The sequence below is a fragment of the Paramisgurnus dabryanus genome, chromosome 11 (genome assembly GCF_030506205.2).
Source record: "Paramisgurnus dabryanus chromosome 11, PD_genome_1.1, whole genome shotgun sequence".
Lineage (NCBI taxonomy): Eukaryota > Metazoa > Chordata > Actinopteri > Cypriniformes > Cobitidae > Paramisgurnus > Paramisgurnus dabryanus.
In genome coordinates, this window is record NC_133347.1 from 6,124,206 (window position 1) to 6,146,937 (window position 22,732).

General features: G+C 36.0%; 1 protein-coding gene across 3 annotated transcripts in view; it reads right to left on the minus strand.

The window, feature by feature from the left end:
- pip5k1bb (phosphatidylinositol-4-phosphate 5-kinase, type I, beta b) overlaps positions 1 to 22,732 on the minus strand; it is a 68,628-nt gene continuing 45,896 nt past the window's right edge. For 2 of the 3 annotated variants that reach the window (XM_065248339.1, XM_065248340.2), the window contains 8 exons: positions 11,008 to 11,201; positions 10,757 to 10,840; positions 10,577 to 10,625; positions 10,375 to 10,459; positions 7,347 to 7,502; positions 3,925 to 4,060; positions 2,862 to 2,979; positions 1 to 957 (listed from right to left, as the gene is read on the minus strand). In XM_065248339.1, coding sequence (XP_065104411.1) covers positions 955 to 957; positions 2,862 to 2,979; positions 3,925 to 4,060; positions 7,347 to 7,502; positions 10,375 to 10,459; positions 10,577 to 10,625; positions 10,757 to 10,840; positions 11,008 to 11,201 — 825 coding nt within the window. In that variant the 3' untranslated portion in view covers positions 1 to 954. The remainder of the gene's footprint in view (positions 958 to 2,861; positions 2,980 to 3,924; positions 4,061 to 7,346; positions 7,503 to 10,374; positions 10,460 to 10,576; positions 10,626 to 10,756; positions 10,841 to 11,007; positions 11,202 to 22,732) is intronic. The other variant, XR_010525965.1, reaches the window with a different exon arrangement.

Sequence of the window (22,732 nt, forward strand, 5' to 3'; positions counted from 1 at the left end):
TTAATTTATAATAGATTTAATAAATTATGGCCTCAAAACAAACAAAGGTGCAATAATATTTAAAAGACATTTAAAATCAAACAACATTTGCGTTTAACATCAAGCAATCTTTTGGACCTCTAGGAAGAAGAGCTCCTGAGAGACGCTCGTGTGAGATCTTCTGATCATCTGCATTTTAGCACAAAACATTCTGGCATATCAAAATTGTTGGCATGTAAAACACTCGGCTGTAAATTCATTGTTGATGTACCAACATAAGTTAAGTTGTACAGTGTAAGATACACAACTTTTACAGTACATAGCATGTCTGTGCTTATTAAGAGAAGTCGCATATAGATTTGCTCCTTTAAATTTCCTTGGAATTCAAATGTAAAGTTTATAACCCCAGTAAGGAGAACTACGACAGCACTTGTGTACTGTATGAAAATTGCACATTTAAAAATATACGAACAGGTTCGATTCACCAAGCATTGCATGTAGGCCTCTAAAAACTAGATCTATAAGAGGTATAATGTATAGCTCTTTATAAACCATCTTGCATATCAAATAAATGTATTTATTGCATCTCTTAAATAAAGAGCGATGACATCACACCGTCACGTGATGTCACGTCTGACCCCAGAGCTGCCAGTTTTGACGTAAGATCTGTTTGCCGCTGAGAAGCAAAGGTAGACTACAAAGCACAATAAGCATTTGGTTGATGGCATAACTCTTGGCACTACGGCCTGATGCACGTTGCATGCACGTCTGCCAAGGAGTCCAATGAGTTCTTGGCATTGTGATCCAATGCACAGTACAGATAAGCATGATTGCACTTGATTGCTGTGTCATTGGTGAATGTCTGTGCACTTTTTGTTTTCATTTGGCAGCAGGGGGCGCTGTCGGCACATGAAGATTCAGAGGACTACAGAAGCAGGTGATGAGGAGAGATGATGAAGAATCTCATGTTGCTTTTCACTGAAACAACAAATTTAAACAGAATAAATATGTTAATAGATAGCTAACTGAAAGGAAAAGTAATGAATTTTGACACGAATGAAAACAAGTGAGCTAGCGAGTTTATTCAGTTTTGTACCTTCACTGCAAAAATGACTTTCGTACGTTTCGTATTTTTGTCTGGTTTTTAGTACAAATATCAAACATTTTTTACATCAAGATGCATTTTCTTGATGAGCAAAATGACCTAAGAAAATAAGTCTAGTTTTAAGACAAAAATATCAAATTTAAGTGCTTTGTGCTTAAAACCAGCAAATAAATAAATAAATAATAAAATAATAATAATAATAATTTGCCAATGTAATAAGCTTTTTTATTCTTGAATCAAATGTTTGAGAGAAAATATTTTTTATGGTTTTTTTTTACTTGTTTTGAGCATAAATTCACTTAAATTTTTATATTTTTTGTCTAAAAACTAGACTTATTTTCTTATAGTCATTTTACATAATAAGATGCACTGCAAAAAAATATTTTCAAGAAAAAAAATTCTAAGTATTTTTGTCTTTTTCAATAAAAATATCTAAAAATTCTTAAATTAAGATGCTTTTTCTTGATGAGCAAAACAACCCAAGAAAATAAGTCTAGTTTTTAGACCAAAAATATCAAATTTAAGTGCTTTGTGCTTAAAACCAGCAAAAAAATAAATAAAAAAAATAATAAATTGCCAATGTAATAAGATTTTTTATTCTTGAATCAAGTGTTTGAGAAAAAATATTTTTATGGTTTTTTTTGCTTGTTTTGAGCACAAATTCACTTACATTTTATATTTTTGTCCAATAACTAGACTTATTTTCTTATAGTCATTTTACATAACAAGATGCACTGCAAAAAATATTTTCCAAGAAAAAAAATTCTTAGTATTTTTGTCTTTTTCAATAAAAATATCTAAAAATTTTTAAATTAAGATGCTTTTTCTTGATGAGCAAAACGACCCAAGAAAATAAGTCTAGTTTTTAGACAAATTTAAGTGATTTTCTGCATAAAACAAGCAAAGAAATCTGCCAATGGGGTAAGCAAAAAAATCTTGAACATTTTGCTTAAACACTAAATTCAAGAAAAATCTGCTTACCCCATTGGCAGATTTTTTGCTTGTTTTATGCACACAATCACTTAAATTTGATATTTTTGTTCTAAAAACTATTTTATTGGGTCGTTTTGCTCATCAAGAAAAAGCATCTTAATTTATGAATTTTTTGATATTTTTACTGAAAACAAGACAAAAATACTAAGAATTTTTTTCTTGAAAATAATTTTTTTGCAGTGTGTTTATTCAGTTTTGTACCTTCACTGCAAAAATGACTTTCTTACTTAGTATTTTTGTCTTGTTTTTAGTACAAATATTTAAAAATTCTTACATCAAGATGCATTTTCTTAATGAGCAAAATGACCCAAGAAAGTAAGTCTACTTTTTAGACAAAAAATAAAAAATTTAAGTGCTTTGTGCTTAAAACCAGCAAAATAATAATAATAATTTTGCCAATGGGATAAGAAATTGTTTCTAGAATTTTTCATGAATTAAGCTTTTTTTTTGCTTGTTTTGAGCACAAACTTACTTCAATTTGATATTTTTGTCTAAAAACTAGACTTATTTTCTTTGGTCATTTTACATATCAACTAAATGCATCTTAATATAACACATTTTTTGACATTTGTACTAAAAACAGTTAATGCTTTAATGCTTAAATTAATTAATTAAATTATTGCTTTTGCAGTGTTAGCATTAATAACTAAGTTTATGCTAAAAATAGGTTTTCAAAAAAAATAAAGTGGATACAAAATAGAAAAAACATATTATTTTATATTAAATAACATAATACAATAAAAAGTTTATTATAAATTACAGATTCAAATGTGCACAAACTCACAAAATATGCATCCAGCACAGATTCGTCATCTCTATCAACGTCCATGGTGCTTTGCTCGGATATCAGACAGATGGCGCTGTCCTCCAATGTAAAAGTTGAGCTTGAACTAATGGCACATCTGATTTGCAAAGGAAATAACAGCATTACATTAAACAGCATAGACAAATTAAGAGTCCTCAAAATATGACCGCTGAACATTAAGCAAAGTTGGTGGCTTCATAAATGGCAAAATCCACGATTTATACGTGTATCAACATCTCTGAATGACATTTCGATGACTTTTGACCATTTACACCCACTATGGATCATATATGGTTTTATGGCCTGCAGTAATTTCTTGTTTAGTCAACCAGACCCTTGTTCACCACATGAACATGACACACCTTTGGTTTTTACACATTTCAGGGTATTTATTAACAGAGACCTGCCCTTACTTTATCAAACATTTTCTAAATAAAATCATATGACGCACCCAATGGTACACTTAACTGTAGTCACGTAGCGTTACTAAGTATTGCTATGTAAAACACAAATGTGCCAATAGTTTAATACTTAAAGTTGAAAGCGATATCAAAAGTCGTGCATGCCTTAGAAAGCACTACAACTCTATTATATTATGTTATATAAATCTGTTGATTAGCCAACTAGATAATAGCCAACGGCGCCAGTTACACCATCAATCTTTCTTCATCCAGAGGGGCGCCAAATGTGCGCTTTCGTGGCATTATGGATCCTAAAACAATACCTCTATTATATCCTCTCCTAGCAGGCATTTAAAATATTTATGAGGGCCTTTTCTCTTGAATTCCACATAAAACAGGTGCGTGTCAAAGGGTGAGGAGATCAATGCAAACCAAACACAAAGAATCGCTCAACAGAACAAAAGTTCGACAGCTGGTCAGCAGGATATAGGAAGTTGATTATATATTAAGTCTTAAATGTAGACTTCATTTTAAAGGACTTGGGTAGTTAAGTGTTAGTGAGATGTCAGAAGGTAACAGGTGTGTGTCAGGTCTGATATTCAGGGTCACGATGTCTGGAGGATGTGTGTGAAAAGTGTCACCTTTCGTTGGATCTGGCCTCCAGGTAGCGAGCTGTCATGTAATAAGAGGGTGGGGAGATGTTGTGTTTGATGGGAGCGGCTTCATGTGGGTAAGGAGCTTGAGGGACCAGGTCAGGACGTTTATAGGTCCAGAACGCTGTGATAGGAGATGATAAAGACATCAGATGAGGGGGTTGGGTTGAGCAGAGCTGTATAGTATAATGGTTTTTACTTATATTAAAGAATATTCCAAGCTTATCCAGAAATGACAAATAGTCCTCAAATTGGTGATTTACAATATAGTAGACAACTTTTACTGAAAAAAAGATACATGCTTTAGCACAGTGGTTCCCAATCTGGGCGGTGAGCACCCCCTTGGGGGGCACGAGATTGTGCCAGTGAGGACCTTGGTTTTATGAAATTTTATAAAATACATTCATCAGGGTTCCCACTCTAAGCCCAAATGACTTTTACTGACTAAAAAGCTGAATTTTCATGACCTATGTTTAAGATGTCGTGAGCACAGTGAGTTTATATTTTTTAATTAAATGCGTAAAATGAATAAACAATGCAAATAAATGTCTGTTAAGATTGAAGTCTCACTTGAAATCAGTGGAGGCTTGTACCCGAAATTGCATTCTTTGCGTTGCAACAAGCGGATTACATTTTGATAAATGCAAACAGTTGCGGCTCGTGACTGCTCATTCGAGGGGCGCAAATTCAAAATATGTGTTCGGAGTGTCATGTGTGTTGCCCGTGTTTTCAAAATATGAGTTTGTTGCGTCATGTGAACCATGTGCATCACGTGTTTTGTCAAAATAAGTGCCTGCTGCATACGCGTCAAAACCGTTTATGATAAAAGAGACGCTCACGTTCAGAAAATACACGCAAGACACTCCCTTAACAGTAAACTTTGATTATGCATGAGATTATACGAGTATCTGGCAAACGTGAGCGTCTCTTTTATCATTAACCCTTTAGACGCGTATGCAGCAGGCACTTATTTTGACAAGACACGTAATGCACACAGCATCTCTCGATGCACAGAACACATATTTTGAAATTACGAACCACACACATGATCGGCTTCGCATCGTGTGCCACTGAAGAAAGAAGTCATCAGCCGCCACTGAATGCCAACTAAAATTTAAAATGACAAACTGACTTGGACAAAAAATATACAATTCCATGATATTCCAGAAATTCCATGACTTGTGGGAACCCCGATTACATTTTGTGTAATCAAATATTTAATTAAATGTTATATTGTTTCTTAAATTCATATTCTAAGTTTGAGATTGTTTTGCCATGAATTGTCTTGGGGGACCGCAAAGGGATAGGGGGTGTTTGGGGTGCACACTGAAAGTTTGAGAACCACTGCTTTAGCAAAACACTGGCTGAATTTGCATGTATGCATTTGATAGCCCTTACAAAATTAATTATAGTTTGCATTTTTTTTTGGCCATTTTGCCTTTATGTAACAGTGAGTGAGGAGAGGACAGGAAAGTACAGGGAGGAGAGAGGGGTATGGGATCGGCAAATGACCACCAGGAGGGATTCGAACTCGGGTCGCCGAAAGTGCGAAAGCACCACATGTCGGAGCCCTGCCCACTTGACGAGTTTTTCCCAATCCTCCTTATTTAACACACCTGATTTAACTCATCAGCTTGTCAGGGAGACATGTTTATCATTTTGGTAGGAGGCTGATAAGTTGAATCAGGAGTTTTCAATAAGGACACATGTAAAACTTTTGGGAGGGGATCCTCGAGGACATGGATTGTGAAGCACTGCACACCATCGGCTCCAACGCAGTGTGCATTTTCTCAGTCATGTTGTCTGGAAATCGAACCCATGATCTTGGCATTGTTGGCCATGTTGTACTCTTTCAGGTTTCTCCTATACTTTGGTATCGATAGTGGTTGAACAATAATTTTATACCTAGACTGTTTTTAACTTACAAACCTTACTATTTCAACATGTTGTATACAGGATTTATGTTTAATAGTAACCCTAAAATGACATAAAAGAGTTTAAAATGTGGAAAATAACTGGGATGATACAAATGGGACATTTCACAAGACTTTTTAAGATGTAAGACAAATCTCTGGTGTCCCCAGAGTACATATGTGAAGTTCTAGCTAAAAATACCATATAGATTATTTATTATAACATATAAAATCGTCACTTTGTAGGTGTAAGCAAAAAATGTGGCATTTTTGGGTGTCTCCTTTAAAATGCAAATGAGCTGATCTCTGCACTAAATGGCAATGCCGTGGTTGGATAGTGCAGATTAAGGTATATCTTTTGAATTAATGTGCGGAGTGAACTCCTGCTGGCTCCATTAATTCCATATTCGCTCCCGGCTGTCCTCGCCTGCCAATATGGTGGCGTAAATAGAAAGGGTCATGTGATGTCCGGACCTCTATTGTTAACATAGACAGAAGTAAAGGCTATTGCTTGCTGGGAAGCAATAATCGATGTAGTTCCATTTCAGGCACCTTAATATTTAATGATTTTTACTGTAAAGCCACTTTGAAACAATCTATGTTGCATGAAGCGTTAAATAAAGGTGACCTGATTTGATGCTAGGATTGTATTGTAAGGGCATTACAGCAAACATGTTTCTTATTTGCTTGTACAAAAGAGGAAGAAATAAAACTATTGTTTATTGGATACCGTTTTCTACTGTAAAATCATCCAATGTAATATAAAAAATATAACCTTGATATCTGATATGTTGAAATGAATGTGAAATCAAAATTTTGATGCTCTTAATCTCATTATTTGATTATGAGACTTTAGCCTGGATATCAAAGACAGGGTCACATTGTACTAGTACAGTGTGTACAAATCATTAGTATTTTCTGTTTAATTGTACAGCACATAACATTAATAAATTCATTTATACAAAATTATAATTCAGTCCCAGTATCTAAGAAGCTATGACTAATACAACATAGAAAAGTCAACACAAGGGCACTGGCAAACTTCTGTGTCTGATCAGCAGGGTTTGTGTTCGGGTTGTGAATGCCGAATACATCAGCAGCTTGTTTTCAGGGTTTATTTTCCAAACAATATTTCATGACATAAAAAAGCAGACACTTCCTATTCACAAATGTCAACGTTGATAAAACCAACGTTGGCAGGTAAATGTCATCATTTGTCATTGGTGACGGGACACATACCAGTTTAATGTCTATGTGCGGGTAACTCCATACTGAGGGCACAGTTTGCATGATAAACTTGTAATGTGAAAGCTGGTGGCGTATCAGTCGCTCTTTCTGCTGTGCATGCATGATAACACCAAAATATAAAAAAATATGCCGAGTCGTGTTCTGTTTAACATCCTCTTGTGCGTGTGAGCTGGTAATGACGTGAGATTAAAGACCAATGCTGCGAGGGCCGCTGGAAACAAGGAGAGTGTAAAAACAAGTGTTGCTTACCTGGTCCATCTAGACTAGCTAGACTACGAGCTCCTGTCAGTCTGTCGACGCATTCCTCGCGTTTCTCATCCTTCTGTGAGGACAGAATCTCCTGCGAGGAGAACTTCAGTGCTGGTATGGAATTCCTCGGCCTCTTGCTCGGGGAGAAACGATTTGCTGGAGGCAAATAGGAAAGAAAAAAAGAAAAATGTTTAATAATAGTTTGATATATTATATTACTATTGATAATAGTTTTCTAGTTCTTTTACCATTTTGTATGTAGCCATGAAATAATGAATCCCATTTAAAGGGGTCATGAAGTGGCTTATTTTATTATAATTTTGTACCTTTCTTTGTGGTCCACTAATAGTGTTAGAAAAGTTTAACCTAACTCTTTCCCCGCCATTGACGAGTTAACTCGTCAATTAAGAGAAAACGCTTCCCTGCAATGACAAGTTTTTCTGGCATCAATATTTTCTCTATTATCCACCAGGTGGTGCTCCTACCCAACTTTTAAAACCCGGAAGTATTCCCTAAGGGCAAACAGTTCAAACTCCGTGTATGTTTTGAGGATCGCTCTGAATCTGATCTCTATCAAAAGTCCTTCAAAAAAAATTTAATTATCCCAACTTTTTGCTCAAAATTTGGTATTTTTTAAGAAACCTACCCATATTTGAGAGGTTATGAAAAGAGAAAGGTCTGTTCTTTCATTTGATATATTGTATATAGTTAAAGAGTAACTAAACCCTAAACCAACTTTTTTTAGTTAATGATCTGTAAGAATGATGCTTTATTAGTGCTGTTCATTGATTTTAGTAAGTTTTTTGACATTTGGATATAAAGTGTTTCAATACTACAATATATGGTGTAAAAACGTCTGAGTGCTGCCCTCTTCAGGTTGAACGGTGGCTACTGCAGTTGAATTTTCCTATTGGATGTTGGGTCCAAAAAATGACTTGTGACGTAAGCAGGTTCAAGCTCACCACGCCCTTGTTACGATCTCACCACACACTTAGTTCGTCCCCTCTATCTCCGTTGGGGTCTGCCCACTTTCTTGCATTTTTTAAATATTGCCAGTGGGCGGAGTCAGGCTCTGACCAGGGGTTTAGTTACGCTTTAAAGATAAAAATTATCCGAAAAGGCATTAAACTTTGTGAACATCAGAAAAAATGCTGCCACTGGTCGACTACTTTTTTTCTTTAAACACTGGTGGGGACTGAGTTAAAACATCATAAGTAAAAGGCTTTTTACCCTGTTTTTGAGACTCCATTTTAAAACCCTCTGTTTTAGTGAGTGTGCCGCATGTAAGGATCCGCCCACTGCTATTATTGGGTAACAGGGTTGCATATGTAAAAAAGTTTTTAACGCCCCCCATCTGCGCATGTGTGGAATGGCACGTTGCAATTACTTAAAAATGTGGGGATTTAGTCCGCAAATGAAGTCTTTCGCATTATGAAGACATTGCAATTTTTAAAAAGATTTAAAATGAAATAGAATTTTATTTTATTAATTTTATATAGATGCAACTTTACATTTACAATTATGCATTTGGCAAATGCTTTTATCCAAAACTTTTATCCAAACAATCAAACCCATGATGTTGACATTGCTAATGCAGGGTTCACACCAGACGCGGTAGACGTGGAAAGCACAAGTGATTTACATGTTAAGTCAATGCAAAGGCGCGATTAGGCATCCTGTGGCGCGAATGGCGCGGAACGTGCAAACTGAGCGTTGCCGCAGGAAATCTGAGAGTTGAATTCCGCACCACATTAACCAATAAGGACCTCGCTGAAGTAGTGACGTGATTACAGGAAGGGAGCGGAGTGGCAGAGTCTCAGCGGAGTCGCAGAAGCCCCTCCTATGACGCAAATTTCCACGTGAATGTCTCGAATGACTAGAATTTCACGCGCGAATGAATCAAGTGAACTCAAATGTTCAAGCGTCCAACTACGCGCGAATAGCGCATTTTTGCCGACTCTACCGCAGCTGGTGGGAATGCACCATAACTTGTTCCCCGCCAACATTTCTAAAAAGTTGACAGCATTTTTTATAATTTTCACAAAAGTTTAATTCCTTTTCCAGAAAATGTTCTTCTTTAAATATATACAATTTATCAAATAGGGGTGGGCCGATCTGATATTCAGTATCGATATTAGTCCGATATTGGTGAAAATGGCCGGATCGAATATTGTAGAAGTCGGGGAGTACAATCCGATCCAATACCAACACGGACCTTGTCATGGAAACTTGGCGTAAAGCGCGACTTGCTTAGCAACATGAATTTGCACAAACTTGCACTTTAAATTGTCCAAAGTTACACCTTAAATTTCATTAAAAAAATTGTGCTGACTTACAAAAATTTTTGCTACTAGTCTGTTTGAAACATTTAAATAATATTTAAGCAGCAGTTCTGTTTAAGCTTTTTGTATGGTTAACAAATGTGTTATTTGCAGCTTAATTGATAAAAAGGGCGATAGAGATGTTAAAAAAAGTGTTATCGGCCCAGACCTAATATCAAACGAAAGAACAGAACCTCTGTTTAAAAAAAAACAAAGTTTTATCCTATCTTCATTTGCTCTGTTTTATCACCTCTCAAATATGGGTAGGTTTCTTTAAAAATACAAAATTTTGAGCAAAAAGCTGAAATAATTGCATTTTTGTAAAGGACTTTGTTAGAGATCATATTCAGAACGATGTTCAAAACATACATGGAGTTTTTACTGTTTTTGGATCAGTGGAAGCTTCAGTGTTTATAAGTTGCGTAAGAGCGCCCCCAAGTGGATAATAGTGTAAATATGGTTTGCAGTAAAAACTTGTCAATGGCAGGGAAAGCGTTAATGCAATGCTCTACAAATTTAGTTACAGGAAAACTTAAAGAGCAGGAGCGCATTGATACGAATGCTGTTTCGAAATATCTAAAAACATAAAATAAGAGTGAAACCAAAATGATCGCTGAGGTCAAATGCATCGGTGCAACGTCCGTTCCTAATCTTTGTCTAAACAGATTCATTCTCAATGGCTCTTGCTCGTTATCTCATTGACTTACGATGAGTCTTTCGAAATACTCTGCTGCTCATGAACTTAAGAAATCTGTTTGCATAGAAACTCGGTCTGTGCACAGAGACGGTGTCCTAAGAGAAAGAAAACATAAACCAATCAAACAGGGAAGCGTCTTTAATTCCCGAGCTGTATGAATGGGCTATTCATAATTGTAGTGAGATTTGGAGTTTGGAGTGGTATTAACTTACACCATCATAGACGAGTGCCTTCCACGAATGTTCGAGCTTCTTCATAAACCTGTGGGAGAAATAAGAGCGCAAAAGGGATTTGGGAGTTTACGTAAATACCGTGTAATGAACTAATATTGTGTCAGCTTGTATATGACATTTGGATTATTGGGTTAGTCGTAAACCGACAGCAGGTCTTACCTGTAAGATTGTAATATGTCGATTATTCCCAGGAAAATCAGCAGCTTTTCATCTCTGTTTGTTCTTGCAGGAATTCCCCCCATTCTGAGGAGAGAAAGTAAATAATATTTTTAACTATAATGCCAGAGTCAGTCTTGAAAACATGACCACGACCTGTATAATTCGATTATGCATAAAGAAATTAAAGGACCATTATGAATATAGTTAACCTAGATGAAATGGGTATCTTGGTATTCCTTTCAAGGCCTTACGTGTTGTCGGAGCTCAGGGCCTCGGCTGCTCTGCCGTCTCCCTGAATGGACTCCATCGCAGTGGAGTAAAGCACTTTCTGTCCTAAAGTTCTCTTCCAATCCGTTCCTGTGAGGTCTCTTTCTCTGCGACCGTGGTCGAGGACGTGCACGCCCAGCAGCAGACTGTAGTCCATGATTTTAAAACTCTCAAGCACCTGAATGACACATAAAAACAAATTACATCAGCACTCCACTCATTTAAGAACAACAATGAACCTCATGCACAGTACACCGTCACAAAAATGGTCCCGAGTGGTCACTGGGCAGTACTGTTCACAAAGGTCCTAAGATGTACCATTTAGGGTACACATTTCGTAGCACCACTATACAGTCCTTCCAAAAAATGCGAAAAATGTGTTTTTTTTTTGCGATTGATGCAGGCAAAAATGCTTGATCTTGTGGCATGTTTTCTTAAAAAATGCGATGGAATATGCAGGATGTTAATGCAATTTATGCAATGAAATTGCGTGAACTTGCAAAAACCGCGTGAACTTGCAAAAACCGCGGGAACTTGCCAAACCCGCGGGAACTTGCCAAACCCGCGGGAACTTGCCAAACCCGCGGGGGAACTTTCCAAACCCGCGGGGGAACTTGCCAAACCCGCGGGGGAACTTGCCAAAACCGCGGGGGAACTTGCATAAACCGCAGGACTTGCATAATCCGCGGGAACTTGCATAAACCGCGGGAACTTGCATAAACCATGGGACTTGCATAAACTGCGGGGAACTTGCCAAAACCGCGGGAACTTGCCAAAACCGCGGGAACTTGCAAAAACCGCGGGAACTTGCAAAAACCGCGGGAACTTGCAAAAACCGCGGGAACATGCAAAAAACTTTTTGCTACGAAAATGCGGAGATAATAAAATCATGCAAGCTCTGCATATTTTGCTCATGAAAATCTGCAATTTATGCGGCAAAAGTGCAACGTTTTTGAAAAAATGTGCCCCCCCGCAAAAATATGCAGACTTTGGCTGATTATGCATTGAATCATGCGATTGCATAATCACGTTTTTCTGGAGGAACTGACTACATGTAAATTTACCTTTCAATTAAAGCATAAAATTTTTCAGACATCTTAATTTTTTTGCATTTTTGTGTGGGCCCATATTCCATCTGTCCTTTAAATATTTTTTTACTATTGAAAGAGTCATAATATTTTAGATAAAAATGCACATTTTAGTCATGTCTCTGTGATTTCACTCAGTCCTGTTACCCAACACGTTCCCCCCTCTGAAAATCTAGGATTATTTCGCAAGTCACATTTTTAAGAGGAAGTTACATCATCTGGATCTTCTGAAGGTAATGTGAAGAGCAAAAGTTACTTTTCCAAATTTCTTTTTTTGTATATTTTATATTATTGATGCTATGACCGTTTATGTCAATCCTAATGTTATATTATTTCTTTGATGTTATCGGTTTATTTAAAAAAAAAAAAAAATTGGTAAATCAGTAGAATTTATGAGATTCCCTTTTGGAGCCAGCCTTTAATGGTCAGTCAATAAATTGCATTTCCGTGTTGGATTTACGAGAGAGACCGGAAGGTTGCCCCTTGGATAGATCCTTTCCTCCCCAGGCACAATAATTTCCAAAACTCTTCAAAGAGACCCTTATATGATAGGTGATGGTCATTCTTTTGAAACCACTTAGATGAAAGCATCTGCTTAATCTCTGCTGTTGTTTACTAGTTAAGTGCTTTCAAAAATCACGCAGTGCCTAAGTATCCATTATGCTTTCTAAAAATCCCACTGAAAAATAAACACAGCCAGCATAATTGCAGGCAAAATGCATTTACAACCCGAGACGTGACAAACAAATGAAATACAGCCAATTCAGTAATCAGTATAATTTGATACTTTGTTGATGCAATGCGCAGACTATAACCCACAAATGTTTCTCTCACAAGTACCTTTAGCAAACAACTTTTGTTTTGAATTGTCCATGTTCAACGTTAAATCTGGACTCTGTAGCAAAGCCAGTTCAGTTTCGATTAGGGATGCTAAACAATTAATTGCGATTAATCGTTAGCAGAATAAAAGTTTTTGTTTACATCACATATGTGTGTAAACTGTGTATAATAAATATGTGTATATATATAAATAAATATGAACACATTCATGTATAATTTTAAGAAAAAAAAATGTATATATTAAGTATTTATATTTATATATAATATAAATTATACATAAATATACAAATGTATATACACATGTAAACATTTCTAAAACATATACATGCATGTGTGTACATTTATTTATACAAAGTTATTATACACAGTTCACACACATATATGATGTAAACAAAAACTTTTATTCTGCTAACGATTAATCGCGATTAATCGTTAAGCATCCCTAGTTTCGATGCAATATAAACCATAAGATAATACTAAACTATGTCATAAGTGACATCCTTAATATGTTCACAGGTGTAGGGGCGGTTTACCGGACAGGTATTACCCTAGTCCGAGACTAAAATGCATGTTTGAGCTACCTAAATTTAAAAACGTTTTGCACATCTCTCAGTGTATATCGGTGCCAAAGTTTTGTCCCAAAATGCACACCAGATTGTTTGTTTGTAAAAACTACTACTTATATGTCCTAATAATATAACTAAGGCCTAGTACTGAATTAATCTACTGCCCTGTATTGTTTACTTGTGAGATCAGCACAATCTGCCTAAAAGTCAGTGATTTGCATAGAAATAAAGAATAAGGCTGTATCTTCATTATTCGTCATGTTATTACAGATGCAGAAGCATATGTTTTAATAAATCAACAGAAAGAAGTGAACCAATAAAGGGTTAACACGGTTTGCATTGGTTTTTTCCACTGTATAGTCAATATTCAAATGATGTGCGGGAAACACAAACTCCTTGTTTTGCATCCCAACACCACAGGCATCTAAAATAGGACCTAAACTAGGTCACCATATTGCCCAACAGGTTATGGTGGAAGGTAATACAAGAGGCTTAAAGAGATACTTAAAGGTGCCAAAGAATGCATTAAAATAATCTGTTAAATTGTCCATTTACAACCCTAGGATTTGCCTTCAGAATAAAATGGGCTATTATTACCTTATTTGAAAGGGTCATGAATAATAATATTGAGCTCTGCTCTGATTGGCTGTTTCACAGAGCAGCTCTTTTGAGTAGCTCTCTGTGTGTGTGTAAACAGACCTTATATTTGAGCCTGTTTCAGACAAAGATACAGAATTTGAGGAATAATCAATTGTTTGGAGATTGTTAATGGACGTTTCTGAATGAGTATGTTTTTATTTTTTTTCAGTATGGACCAGCAAAGCGTAACTTTAGCCTAAACGCTAGCATATAGCATTAACTAGCATACAGCGCTAACTCCGGAGTCACAACTTTGTTTTTGCATTGTTACAACATTGTACTTTATTTAATGTTGGGGGCGTATCTCGACTGTAATGTCACAATCTGTGTTATGTTGAGATTGGCCAGTTTTCCTGCTGTCTTTTGCATGCACAAGGTTTAAATAAGAAGTAAGAAATAATAGCATTTGAGTCTTACGGTATGTCATTACCATATACAGAACCCTAATTATTCATCTATGCTTATGTAAATACAGTTTTACATTCTACGGCCACTTTAAAGGAACAGTATGTAGGATTGTGGCCAAAACTGGTATTGCAATCACAAAACGTGTGGCTAAAACTGGTACTGCAATCACACAACTGGTGGCCAATATACCAAACGACAACATAAACATCAGTTGAGGGCTGCAACTCCACTTTTTAAATGACAATATCCTGGTCGGACTGCTGTTGTCAGTGATATAAGTATTTGAAATGAAAAGGATTTCTTAATGTCTAGTGACATTTCAGGGCCATTTAATGATTAATTGATATAAATTTCTTACATACTGTTCCTTTAAGTATTCACATTTTTTTTTTCGTCCGTCACTGTCTGTGAAATCCATTTTTAAGTCTCAAACTAATTATGAGAGGAACATCAAAATTAGATTTTACATTGATTTCAATATTTGACACAGTCAGTATTAAAGATATGAAGGTTATTTTCCACAACGTTCTTGTAGGTTGATTTTTATGTAGTAAATCATAAAAAATGACCTCAGCTGGGTTTTCACAGGCAGGGACAGGGTCACAGATGCTTTTACTGTACAGTACATTAAGCTCTGTTCTCTAAAATATTTGATTCCTCATGATAAGAACCCTTTAATACGCTCACATTTATTCATTTAGCTGATGCAGATTAAAGTATGAGGACGCATTTAATATTTCTGTAAAAGCACTTCCTGTTTTGGGACATTTATGTACAGTTTGTTCTATTTTCTGCAGAAAACATCCCAGGCCTTGGTACAGCGGTCTGTGACGTGTGTCATAACGTCATAAAAAACCTGTGTTTGTTGGCTCACAGGGCCAACATCAACTCTGAGAATGTAAGGATCCAGTAAATTCTGCTTACGGTCACACATTAACATCAGATGTTAGGTGCAGAGTTCAATACAGAAAATTTGTCAGCTGTAGTTGTCTATAATATCACATGGACATATCATTTAATAAAGCTCAATTGCTAAACTTGCTGTATAAACCCTTGTCTTTGTTATGTCTTTTGACTCAAAAAAATTGAAAAGCGTGGCGATACACTGCAAAAAATGATTTCAAGAAAAATCAAGAATATTTTTGTCTTGTTTTCAGGAAAAACATCTAAAAATTCTTAAATGAAGATGCTTTTTTAATGAGCAAAATGGCCGAAGAAAATAAGTCTAGTTATTAGACAAAAAATATAAAATTTAAGTGATTTTGTGTATACAACAAGCAAAACAATCTGGCAATGGGTTAACAAAAAAATCTTGAACATTTTTCTAAATGTACTAAATTTACTAAATTCAAGAAAAATTAGCTTATCCCATTGGCATATTATTATTTTTTTGCTTCTTTTATGCACAAAATCACTTAAATTTGATATTTTTGGTCTAAAAAACTAGGCTTATTTTCTTCTGTCATTTTGCTCATAAAGAAAAAGCATTTTTTTTATTTAGTGTTTAAGAAAAATTTTCAAGATTTTTTGCTTACCCCATCGGCAGATTTATTTTTTTGCTTCTTTTATGCACAAAATCACTTACATTTGATATTTTTGGTCTAAAAACTTTTTATGAATTTTTTATGAAAATTGCATCACGTGCACTGTATTTCGACCCTCACGTACACGTAAAAAATTTATTTTACTTCGGCTTTTAGGCTGCATCCCAATTGGTGCACTTCATGTGGACTTGCAGTCTCATGGACTTAAGCCCGATTTATAGTCGTGCGTAAGTTATCCGTAGCCTGTGCGTAGCTCTGCGTAGCCTGACGTGCACCTCGCAAAATTTTTAACAGCGAGTCAAGCAGAACCCCTCCCGTCAGGTAAAAAAAACACTTCATAGGTATTTCCGTTTGCGACTGTGAAAAAGAAGTGATTTAACTCAAACTGAAAAAAAGTCGCTGTTTATTTACTTCCATCATTGCTTGTCTTCTCAAATCATACACAACAAGTTGCTGTTTCTTCTTCGTTTGTTGGTTAACTTGCCAAGCTTCTTTTTCTTTGACAGTCGCGCTGCTACTGTGGTTACATGCGTAGATACTGCCTACCAGCGGTCTGCGCTCGTGTTTGCACATTGACGCGAACGACGACGCAAAAGTATAAATGAAAACCGACGCATAACCTACGCTGTCGCGGCTACGCACAACTACAATGATCCCTTTACAATGGCGATGCCTGCACAAGACCGCAGGGTGTCCGATTGGTCATTTTAGGTTTGTAAATAATGCTCATGGGCGCCCCCTTTATGGTGGATACGTGCGCTTGATGCACACTTTTTTCAGAGACCGTACTTGTGCAAGCTTGCTTCCTAACATTACGCCATTCACTTTTTTCCCGCCATTGACGAGTTCTCTTGCTATTATCCACCAGGTGGCGCACTTCAGCAACTTATAAAACCCGGAAGTATCGCCCTAGGGCAAAGAGCTGTATGTCCGTCTATGTTTTAGGGATCGCTGTGCATCTGATCTCTATCAAAAGTTCTGTACACAAATTTAATTATCTAAGCTTTTTGCTTAAAATTTGGTGTTTTTGAAGAAACCTACCCATATTTGAGGGGTGATAAAAATAGAACTAATTTTTTGTTTGAAAGCAGAGGGTCTGTTATATCATTTAATATATTGTATGTTTCTATATTTAAAGAAGAGCATTTTCTGGTAGGCATTAAACTTTTGTAAAAACCATGAAAAATGCTGGCGGGGAAAGAGTTAAATGCTGACTTTGTAGGAACACGGAATTGTTTAGGGTGCCATTTGGGACAGGGCCTTAATTCGGCCAAAGTAAGTCACTCGCGCCTTTTTTTGGATGATTGACCATGTTGAATCAGCAGTGGCGCTCATCTTGGAGTCGTATCATTCTGATTGGCTGTTCGGCATAGCCAACCACTGCACAACAAGAAAATGAAAGTGACTAAGCAAGCTAACATCAAAGTCAACCCTGGTCACGCAAGCCTCTCTAAAACTTGCTTTACCTTTAATGAATGATTGTTATGTTTTACACACAGTATTATAGATAGTTTAACTATACACCAGCAGTTCTCTTCTTCCTTTAAAGTCCATCATTATCCTCTTTTCCCAAGCTCTCCGACGGGTGCCATTATTTCTCATCTGTCAGGTAAAATGGAATGAATGTGTAGTGTCGGCGTCAGGCCATTAAAATGAATGCTTACACTTTACGGTTAACTACAGAGCTGACGTTCAGACAGAGTGAATATAAATGACCAAAGCGTGCTCTGTATATTATTGTAATTCCATAAGGGCTGTTATTGTGTTATTTGATCTATGTCAGGTCCCACACAACAATATTTATAGACTCTACACTGGGCTGTTTTGTGCTTTGCAATCCAGACCCGGGTGTGTTGCTTACTCATGAGAATAAACTTTCTGCTTAGTGTTCATTTTAGTTTGTCGACAGAACGCAGCCAGAAGGAAAACCTAACAATAAAATCTCAGAGTGGACACTTATGGTACTTATGGGAATTTATTTGGACTGCAGTGTGTGTGGGGCATTGAATCAGAAAACTGTATATAGTGTGAAAGGAAAACATTAGCCATGTTTCTCCATCACTATGATTTTATGAAGTATTGCGTGAAAAACGAGTGATGAAAATGCCACATTTCGGGATAAAAATCCCTTAGTTCCCATTTTTTGGTGAAAAACAGTAAATGCAAATAATGGAAACGCATTTGCCGAATAATTCTAACGCAGCGATCATTAAACCCACAGGACTGACCGGCTGTTTACACTGACGTTGTCTTTATCATATATGGGGGTCGACGTCGTCTCAATGCAAAAATGCTGCATTTCTTCTTCGGTGCACAGCATTTATTTTGGCAACGACAAGCCGCACTGCTAATAAATGAATAACTTGCCCCATCGTGACTACATGCATTCCTGTCTCCATTTTTCAAGCATGCCTTGTTTTGTTTAATGTTGGTTACTAGGTCACCGACACCACCGTCATTCGCTCGAACAACTTGATTGAAATGCACCTAATTCGCATTACACGTTTTGATGGAAACCCAGCTATTGAAACATGACATTAAAATATTGACAGAAGTTATTAACAATCATTCTAGAATTTTACACAAGCAAGTACACAAGCGTTTATAAAAGGCTTATGTTAGATTGTATACTAAAAGCTGCAAGTCATAACTTTTGCCTCTCTAGCGCCATCTCTGTTTGAAAATAAATTGCAGTTCTTTGCCGAGTAATTTCTGTACCTGCGTTGTGCTTCACCCAATAGACCTTCTGTGTGTTTGCAAACAGAGATATTTTGTGGGCGGAGCCCAACTGGTGGCAGAAAGTGACAGCTCTGCAGTAGCGGTGTGAGGTGTTAACGTTAAACTGTGATTGTTATGGATCAGGTTTCCTGTCGAAGTCCGTTCCTATGTTACCCTTTTGTCTAATGTTTCTTATAGTGTTTTCATCATGTTACATTTATTTAGATTTTTATAGATAGATTAAAAGTTTAAATGGCTTGGCTACTAAGATATGTGCATGTATGTAATGTATATGTATTGTTCTTCATTGGTAAATTAATTTTTTTACATTATGAATTGCTAAAGAACATATAAACGCAATACTATCATGTATTATATATAAAACCATTTATAAAAAATTTCGTTATTTTCGTAATTTTTTATATACATACATATATACATATATACACTCACAAAATCATTATCGGTTGATTAAAGCTAATTTTCTCACTATCTGCCAATAGTTTAAAAACAGAAAATGTAAAGAAACATTACTATGTTTAATGTTCAATATTAATGGTGATTATGAGTGAATAATATTCATCTTTAGACTTTAGTTAATGCAGTTAATATACAGATAGTTTGCCAGTTATCGGCAGATATCACTTTGAATAATCGGCTATTGGTATCGGTGGAAAAATTTAATATCGGTGCATCTCTAGTCATAATACAGTTTGAAGTACATCCTAAAAGACTTATCCAGAAAAATAAAGAAGTAATATATATGCAGCATTTCTTTTAACATAAATCACGTTGCTAATGCCTTACCTGTTCAAATAAAAAAAGCTATATCTTAAAGGGGCAGTTCACCCAAAAAAAAAAAAATTCTGTCTTTATTTTCTCACCCTTTTGGTGTTACAAACCTGTATAATTTTTTTGTTTAAATGAACACAAAGGAAGATTTTTTGAGGAATGTTTGTAACCGATCTGAAGCCCCATTGTCTTCCATAGTAGGAAAAAATAATACTATGAAAGTCAACAGTGCTTCTGATTGGTTTGGCTACAAACATTCCTCAAAATATCTTTCTTTGTGAGTAAAGAGAAAGACTACCCAAAAATGAAAACTAATCACTTTAAAGGGATAGTTCACCCAAAAATGAAAATTATGTCATTAATGACTCATGACATTCCAAACTCATAAGACCTCCTTTCATCTTCGGAACACAGTTTAAGATGTTTTATATTTAGTCCGAAAACTATGGAAGAAAAATAATGACAAAAGTTTTTGAATTAAAATAGCCTGTTGAATTGTACTACCTGAAAAAAATGCATTGTATTAACCGTACTTGAATTTAAATGCATTGTATTTTTATGTTTTTGAATTAAAACAGCCTGTTGAATTGTACTACCTGAAAAAAAATGCATTGTATTAACCGTGCTTGAATTTTAATGCATTGTATTTTTAGGTTTTGCATTTTTAAGGGCTGAAATTCAACATGCGTGTATATTTTCTGTATTAAAAATTCAATAGTCCACATTCACCTTTTAGATTTCACTTTAAAATATTCGGTCTGTTTAAAAATACAACGTAAAATATTCAGCAGGCAAGTTTCAGTCCATTTAAATTCGCGTCCAAAAATTCAAGTCCAAAAATTCAGTCGTACAGATTTCAACATTTAACATCCGGGAACTTCAGGAAAAGCAGTAGAGTACCGAGTATAATCTCATCTGCTGTTAATCGATCTGGCCAGCAGGTGGTGCACGTGTTCGCCAAAACTTTGTACATGTAAGATGATTTATCCACTGCAGTGATGAATGTTGGCTTTTATGTTCAGTTTTAGTAGAACAACTGTAATACACTCATACAGAGAGTGTATTGTTTGGTTATGTTATTGACAGGATACTAAACGGTTTTTAAATGCCATATAAATTAAATAGGGCCTTTCTGCCTGCTATTGGCTTCGTTTCTCAAAAGCTAAGTTGATTGTAGATTTTATTGGTGGCAATCTACCATCTTCTTATGCCTACGAGAAACGGACACGTTTTTGTAATTCGTCACCTCAGTTTATAAACCATTCTCGGATTATTGAACTGTTAAAGTTACAAATCGTGCGCGCGGATTAATAAACCATACGCACAATTAAACAATCAGTGCTCTCAGATTTTCAATCCATATCCACAAATTCATAAACAATAAATAAACAGTGCACACGCTTTCGCAATGGTTTTGCAAACTGAGTCCACTACCGCAGAGGTCCCCAACCACCGGGTCGTGGACAAGTTGCCACCGGTCGCAAGAACATCCTGAAAAAATGTGTATAATAGCTACGTTATAGTTTAATCAGGTGTTTTGTCCTTTACGAGCCGACTTCAAATAACATATCAATCCACTTCTATACAGGGCCGCGCTCTCTCTTTCTCTCTCTCTCTCTCTCTCTCTCTCTCTACCAGCGCATCGGCGATCACATTGCTGTCATTAGAGTTCAAGCATACAGTACTTCTAAAACACAATCGATCAAAGAATTGCAAAGGTATGACTTTATGAATAAAATGAAGACATTCATTTGATATCGCAAATGAAACTAATTGCAGGCAGGCGCGGAGCTATGGCCCGCCCAGATTGACAGCTGGCCCGCCCAATCAGAAATGAAAAAAAAATAATACTCGGGACGTCGGGGTAGCGATTTTGCGAGCCCTGCATAGGTTTGTTTTGTAGAAAGACTTTCTTTAAAGTGAATTTCGTTTTGTATAAATTGTATCTTAATATTAATCAATGTTTAATCAAACAATTGCCTCGATTTAATAAATAAGAAGCAAACCAAGAACGTCTGTGGTGTGGATTATAGTGAACCCACTATATTTCCGCAGCCTTATCTTTCTGCTTTTAATGCATTTCTTAAATGAATGTCTCAATTACACAGTAGGCTTATAGGTTGTTATGATAGGCTATTTGTTGCTAAAAGCAATAGACTATATTGTATAAAGTGTAGCAATAAACATGGCGTGACTTAGTGCTGGGTTAGAGAGCTGGTAGGCTATCAAACAACATCACTGTGATCAGATGTTTCCTTTCTATTTTTTACCCCGCTGTCATATTTGTTGTGTGTTTATGTTATTGAGAGGAAAGCGCGCAGCACATATTTATAACGTATTGTTATTCAAAATACGTTTTCCACTTGCTTGCAAAAAAAGTTCTCAAAGTGATCATGGCTGAAAGCTGCTCGGGAATATTTTTTTCATTATAACCATATAACGCAACATTCAACTTCTTTATAATAGTTTTTAAATAGTTATCAGGCTTACTTATAATTTTACTGTTTTTAACATAACATGCAATAGGTAAAATACACCATATGAAGTTGTATCCATGTCTAACTGTCCCGAGGCTATGGCGAATTCCTGTCGGGCTACAAAGATGTATCTGCGCCCTGCCCGTCGGAGGAAAAAATATTGTAATGGGTTTGCATTCTCTCAGATTTAGTTAGGTAATTATATTGTATGTAATTCGGTGTCATCTTGTTAGTTATTACTATCCCCACTAACAAGTGAAACTGTCAGGAAATGAAGTGAAAGCATAACTAAACCCATTATTCCTTTCGTGTTCACGTCTGAAATGCGCGCTCCTCGGCTCCGCTCTTTACGAGTACCCGCTTCTTATGGTCATCAAAAAGTATATTAAATGTTTATTTATTTGTCATTTCGTTTAACCTCAGAGTCAAACATTATTCTAGCAATTCCCTTTTTCTTTCTTTATTTAGTAAGTTAACTTAAATATGTGAGAACGAAAATATATTTTTAGTGATTTGTATGAAGAGAATATGATGTTAGAAGCTTTATTTTATAACACAAAATAGTGACTGCACACTCACTTGCAAAAATTATTTATTATAACCAACGTATCGGCAAAAAGCCTTCGTCAAGGTATGT